Source organism: Equus caballus, chromosome 28 (assembly GCF_041296265.1).
Source record: "Equus caballus isolate H_3958 breed thoroughbred chromosome 28, TB-T2T, whole genome shotgun sequence".
Classification (NCBI taxonomy): domain Eukaryota; kingdom Metazoa; phylum Chordata; class Mammalia; order Perissodactyla; family Equidae; genus Equus; species Equus caballus.
Window position 1 is genome coordinate 27,174,348 of NC_091711.1, and position 6,758 is coordinate 27,181,105.

The 6,758-nt window shown below is 34.4% G+C and overlaps 1 protein-coding gene across 29 annotated transcripts in view; it reads left to right on the forward strand.

The window, feature by feature from the left end:
- NEDD1 (NEDD1 gamma-tubulin ring complex targeting factor) overlaps window positions 1-2,030 on the forward strand; it is a 46,234-nt gene extending 44,204 nt beyond the window's left edge. For all 29 annotated transcript variants that reach the window (XM_023631739.2, XM_070254433.1, XM_023631743.2 and 26 more), the window contains one exon: window positions 310-2,030. In XM_023631739.2, coding sequence (XP_023487507.2) covers window positions 310-414 — 105 coding nt within the window. In that variant the 3' untranslated portion in view covers window positions 415-2,030. The remainder of the gene's footprint in view (window positions 1-309) is intronic.
- Window positions 2,031-6,758: the final 4,728 nt, after the last annotated feature.

The following is a 6,758-nucleotide window of genomic DNA, read 5'->3' on the forward strand; positions in this document are numbered from 1 at the left end:
AACTAGTCATTGTTCTTTTTAACCTATGATAGTTAAGGCTATTTTTTCACAGGTTTGTTTTTCATTTTGTTTTTTAGTAAGTAATCAAAAAGCTTCCCAAATGTGCAGATGTAAGCCTTTCAAATATATAAATTTCACCAGTGATCTTTCATTTATATTAATGAAGTCGTTTGGGTGGTTAAGTACAAGAAATATGATTCAGCTAAGTTAATTGAACATGAGAGAAATGATAGCTGAAAGTGTATAAAACAGCTTGCCAAATAAATGTAAAATACCAATAATTTTAAAAGCATTTTTTCCTCTTTCTAGAATGAAATGCACTCTTTGTTGGAGAGATACTCAGTGAATGAAGGTTTAGTGGCTGAAATTGAAAGACTACGAGAAGAAAACAAAAGGCTACGGGCCCACTTTTGAAATTTCAGTGAATACCTTAATGTTTTGTAATTCGAGAAGTTTCTGGCAACACAGAACTACGTGAAATCAGTATTGTTTTCATGGCCTCTGGGAAAAAATTTTTTTTCAAGTAAAAGCGTGATGGAATTTTATACCAACCACTATTTCATCTTCTCTGACTGTCAAAAAATATTTATATTTTTATATTAAAAACTGTACAATGTCATCAAGTAGGAAACCAACAGGATCTTTATTTTCTGAAAGCTTTAGCTATACACTAAGTGCCCTTTTTCATAAGAGTAGAAAACTGTGCAAAAAAAGGTTATGTATGTTTTTTAATCTCCTTTTTTAACAGATATATTTTTGATTGACATTTGTCTTCCAAATTTTTTTGGATGTTTGAGGATTAAAGAGTTTGATATGCCTTCTATTTTTATGAAAGTAATTTTCAAATGGCAATTGGTATTTCTAAGCAGTTGACTAATAAAATACAAGGTTGGTTAGTAATTATTTTGTTAGCTTGATGAAGTCAAGTATGACTATTATTTATTACTTGTACATTTGATAAGACAATTTTTGGAATTTTGAATTGCACAGATTACATTATACCTATTGTGTTTATGTTACTGTATAATACTTCTGACAAATCCCTACTCCTGGTTGATTTTTTTTTTTAGTTAACTTCACTTTACCTATGATAACTTTTAAAAGTTTATAAGACTTAAGCAGAGCTGAATTTCTCATGATTATTTCATGAATTAATAAATACAAAATTATACAGTAAAGTTTCAGTCAACATGATTAACTTATAATCAGTGAAAATTTCATATTAGATACTACTACAGTATTATTACCTTGTTTTTTCCCAGATGAGAAGTGTGGATTATTTTGTTTTGTGGCCTGTATCATTAACTTTCTGTAATTCTTTGTGTGCTGTGTGTATTATTTTTATTGACCTTACCATAAAATTTAGGAAGGTTAATTGTCAAAAGAATTTATACCTCTGACAACAGGTGGATGTGTACATCTGCTTGTGTGATCTGCAGCTTCAGTGGTGTAAGACGAGGAGGGCTACTGGCGTGTTTACCTTCTTGTAGTCTCTTCTTCCAAAGAGTTAACTATACCTTGTATACCGCACTCCTGCCCCATTTTGACTTCTGAGATGAAAATATTTACTAAAATGAAAAAGAAATCTAGCTAGCTTACTAACTTTATGGTTTTCCAAAGCGATGGAAAATTTTAAGGCTATATTAAGTGTAAACATACTAATAATTACTTTTAAGAAATAAAAACAGAAATATTACCTTTTCCCAGAATATATTTGTACTGAAGCATAAAGGGGTGCTAATGTGATCTTTCTCCTGACAAATTATAAAAGCATTATGACTTGTAACAAGTTTCCTTATATATCATTATCGAACAGGTTTAGAAGACATATAAGTGTGTTTGCCTACATGCTGTATTTAGATCCATTATTATTTTCCTATTGCCTTTTTCTATACATGCACTTAACGTGTATTAAAAGAAGTGAGATAAATAAAACAATTTTAGTATCTTCATGTGTATAGACAAAACATTTTTGTCATGGAATTTAAAAGTAAATAAGTTCAAAAAATAAAATTTTTATATGATGAAAATGGGAAACCTGAAATTGAACTTCTGCCTCTGGCCAAGATGGAATACTAGAGATTGGATTTACCCATCTGAAATTTTGAAAATACACGAAAGATGTGAAACAGTTTTCAAATATTAGACATTAGGCAGCACAGGACAGTGATCCCTGAGAAAGGGAAGCAAGGGAGACCCAAGACACTCAGTGAACCCCAAGAACAAGATAACTACACCAAAGCACATCATCATCCAGCTCCTTAAAACCGGTGACAAAGGAAAGTTCTTAAAGCAGCTAAGGTCAAAAGACACAGGAACAAAGATAGGAATGTCAGGACAGTGGAGCAACATCTTTAAAGTACTGACAGAAAGAAACTCAACTTAGAGTTATATATACCCAGCAAAGATATCAAGAACAAAAATGAAATAAAAACTTTTTAAGACCTAAAAAGGCTGTAAGAATTCGTCATAAGCAGACTTGCCCTACAGGAAATGTCAAAGGATGCCTTTAGTCAGAAGGAAAATGGTACCAGATAGAAATCTGCTTCTATGCAAAGGAATGAACAGAACCAAAAATGGCGTGAACAAATGTAAGACTTTTTTCTTATTTTAAATTATCTTTAAAGGATAATTGACTATTTAAAGCAAAAATAATAACAAGGTATTGCGTGATTATCATAGGTAAAGTGAAATGTCTGACAACAGTATCACCAAGGATGGGAGGCGGGACATGAAAGTATGCTCCTCTAAGGTGCGTACACTAACTGCGGGGCAGTACAACATGACCTGAGTATCGTCCCTGATAAGAATGTGTACTGTAAACCCTAAAGCAACTGCAAAAAGAAAAACTGTTACAACTAATGAAGATGATAAAATGTAGTCATTAAAAATATTCAATCCAAAAAAAGGAAGTAAAAGAAGAAAGTTGAACAAAGCATAGATGGGACAAATAGGAAACAGTAAGATGGTGGCTTTAAATAACAACATCAATAATTACATTAAATAAATTGTCAGTTACCCTTATCAGATTGAGTCTTTTTTATCCAACTATATACTAAATTCAAGAAATCCACTTTAAATATAGAGACAAATAGTTTCAATACAAAAAGAAAGAAAAAATTAGTATACTGGATTGAATGCACATGAACAAATTATCAAAATTTATGGGAATCAGCTAAAGCAGTAAGTACAGGGGAAATTATATTAAATGTCTATATTAGAAAAAGAAAGGACTCAAATCAATGACTTCAGCTTCTACTTAAGTTAGAAAAATAAGAGCAAGTGAATCTCAAAATAAGCAAATGAAAGAAATCATTGCAATAGAAAACAAAACCCATTGAGAAAATCAGTGAAATTAAAAGCTAGTCTTTTGAGGTCAATAAAAGTGATACACCTTTAGCCAGACTGATGAGGGGGGGGAAAAGGACACGTAAGTTACCAATATCAGAGTGAGAGAAGTGACATCATTACAGATTCTACAGGAATTTCTGACAAAGAAAATGCCAAACCTAAATGGCTACACTGGTGAATTCTTTCAAATGTTTAAAGAAGAAAATATCTCAGTTCTCAGCTAGTGCTCCCAAGAAATAGAAGAGGGGATGATTCCCAACTCATGCTATGAGGCCGGCGTTACCCTGACACCAAAATCACAAGAAAACTACAAACCAATATTCACCACGAGCACATGCCAAAGTTCTAGATAAAATTTCAGCAATTTGAATCCAATGAATTGTAGAAAGGATAATTTATATGACCTAATAAGATTTAGCTCAAGAATTCAAATTTGGGCTAACTTTAGAAAATTAGATTCATTATATTAACAGACTGACAGAAAAACCATACAATCATTTCAGTAAATGCAAAAAGAGCATTTGATGAAATCCAACATTCATTTCTGATAAAAGCTCTTGGCAAAGTAAGAATAAAAGAGAACTTCCCTAGCCTGATAAAGGGCATCTTAAGAAAAACCTGCAGCTAACATTGTACTTAATGGTGAAAGACAATGCTTTTCCCCTAAGATCAGAGACAAAGTAAGGATGTCTGCTATCCCCCTCCATTTGGCATTGTTTTGGAGTTTGTAGCCAAGACAATTAGGCAAGAAAAAGAAATGCGAGTCATCCAGATTACAAAGGAAGAAGAAATTCTCTTCACATGGTATATTCAACTCTACAGAAAATCCTACAGAATACATAAAAAATCTAAAACTAATAAGTTTAACAAAGTTACAGTATACAAGACAAAAATGAGTTGCATTTCCATATACTACCATAAAACAAAAATTTGAAACTAAAAATACTGTTTACAGTAGCATCGTAAATATGAAATACTTAGGTGTAATTCTGATAAAAGATGTTCAAGACCTGTACACTGAATTCTACAAAACATTACTGAGAGAAAGGGAACCTAAGTAAACAGAGTGACATGCCATGTTCATGGATTGGAAGGCTCAATATTGTTAAATGTCAATTCTTCCCATATTGATTTACAGATTCAGGATAATCTCAATAAAAATCGTAGCAGAAACTATTTTTCTCTTCAGCTGTGTCTACTTTACTGTTTACCTAATCTGGTAAGTATTTAATGTCAGCTGTTTCATCTTTTTAGCTTAGAATTTCCATTTGGTTCTTTTTTAGAATTTCTAATTCTCTGTTGAAATCTTGTAATTTAATTTCTTAAATCTATTAATCTTAGTTTTTTAGAGTCTGTGTCTGATAACTATTATCTGGGTATCCTATGCATCTCCTTTTACATTCTTTCTCTCAGTTTTTGGTTACATTGTGCCTTCTAGTCTTGAACATTTCTTTATTGAGGATTGACATGGTTATAGATAATTGTAAAAGTACTTTGAGCCTCTAAATGCTGTTTTCTTCTCCCACAGAAGATTTACTTTCACTGTGGCAGGCAGCTAGGCTAGGGGAATGGGCGTTCCCATATCACCTTAATCCAATCAAGGATTGAGGTGATTCCAAGTTGAGTTTGAGGACCTGGTTTATTCTTATTTTTAAGGTGTAACCCTTCAGAGTTCCAACCAAACCCTTGGGGTTCCATCAGAGCCATCCTACTTGGTGAGTCATGATCTCTAATTTTTGTCTCTCCAACTCTGTCGGTCTTTTCAAAGTTCTTCTTATCTTACTGATGATTGGATGTTCTCTTTTGCAGTTGAAGTTAACAGAATGCCAGATGAGTTAGTACTGTAGATAACCACTGTATCTCATCTAAAATATTTCCATCAAAGAATTATTTTGTGTATTAAATTATGGAGTTCCACATCCTTAACTTAGATGGGGCTCTTAAAGACTACAGAGAGATAAAGATGAAGAGAGAGTATGTTTCCATTTATGTTACCTGTGGGAAAATTAAGGGTGTGGCTATAGAAACTATAGTTAGAACCTCTGAAAGGAAAAAAGGTGTCTTTTTGATTATCAGAATGTGGTTTGATAAGCCCTGGGAATTCCCAAGATCCTTTTGGGGACCCGTGCGCTCAAAATTATTTTCGTAATAATACGAAGACATTGTCTTTTTCATTCCTACTTTCTCATAAGCATAGAGGGGAGTTTTCCAGAGGTTACATGGCATACAATTACATCATTGCACTGATATCTAATGGAATGGGTGCTTGTGTAGTTTGTACTTTCTAGAATTTTCTAAGGGAAGCTCTTTGGAGTCCTCAATAATATTTAGTAATATAAAAGATACCTGAGACTAAGAGAATTGAGAGCCTGCAGTATACCTTTTCAGCTGGTAAAAAGGACACTCGGAAAGCTTAAGAGCATGGTGCCACATTAGTCTAATATGTGCTTAGCAGCAGCAATTAAGCCAAGAGTGAGAGAGAGAAGCATGTCTAGAAAAGAATTGTGAGGGACCCACCCAGTTATGTAGTGGTTAGGTTTGTGTGCTCTGATTCAGCGGCCTGGCGTTCATGGGTTTGGATCCTGGGCATGGACCTACACACCACTCATCAAGCCTTGCTGTGACAGCATCCCACATACAAAATAGAGGAAGCTTGGTACAGATGTTAGCTCAGGGACAATCTTCCTCACCAAAAAAATAAATAAAATTGTGGGTACACAGAGTAGACTGAAATTGAATGCATAGAAATTCACAAAGTGTTTTAGACAATTTGAATTAGCAACAACACTGCCATCTAGGACTAAAAGAGATTGAAGCTTTTCAAAAATATTTAAATCTCTTGAGTTCCCAACTTTCTAATGCAGGAGGCAGGCTGAGAATGTTGTTCAGTTGCCAAAATGGCATATCTTCTAAAGCCCTTTTCAGAAATGGTTGAAGAGGAGGATGAAAAAGAAAGGACGTCTCAAAGAACAGAGTCAAAAACAGTGGAGAACAATGGACTGCGGAGGCGCTCCAGGGAGCAGAACCCAGGCCTAATCAAGAAACATCCCCATCTACAGAGCACCGTTTCCCCAGCGGGATTTCAGAATTCCTATAGGCCGGTGACTGCCATGAGCCTGCCATTCTTCCTAAAGGGGAGTGTTCATTGCAGTTATCGTGTCCCAGCTTCACCATGGTTTATAGGCCCTGTATGTGTATGTGTGTGGGCTGGGGTGGGGGCAGATAGCTCATTTTTTTGTTCATTGTTCTCTGAACAAAAAGCAATCATTGTTCTTAGCAAGATGAGACACATCTGGATCTAGTGTAGCTTACAGGATCACAAACTTTGAGTCTGATGCTATTACGGGACGTGACTTTTGAGAGTCCTTGGGTGGGCGTGAGCATATATTGTACATACTGTATTTGGG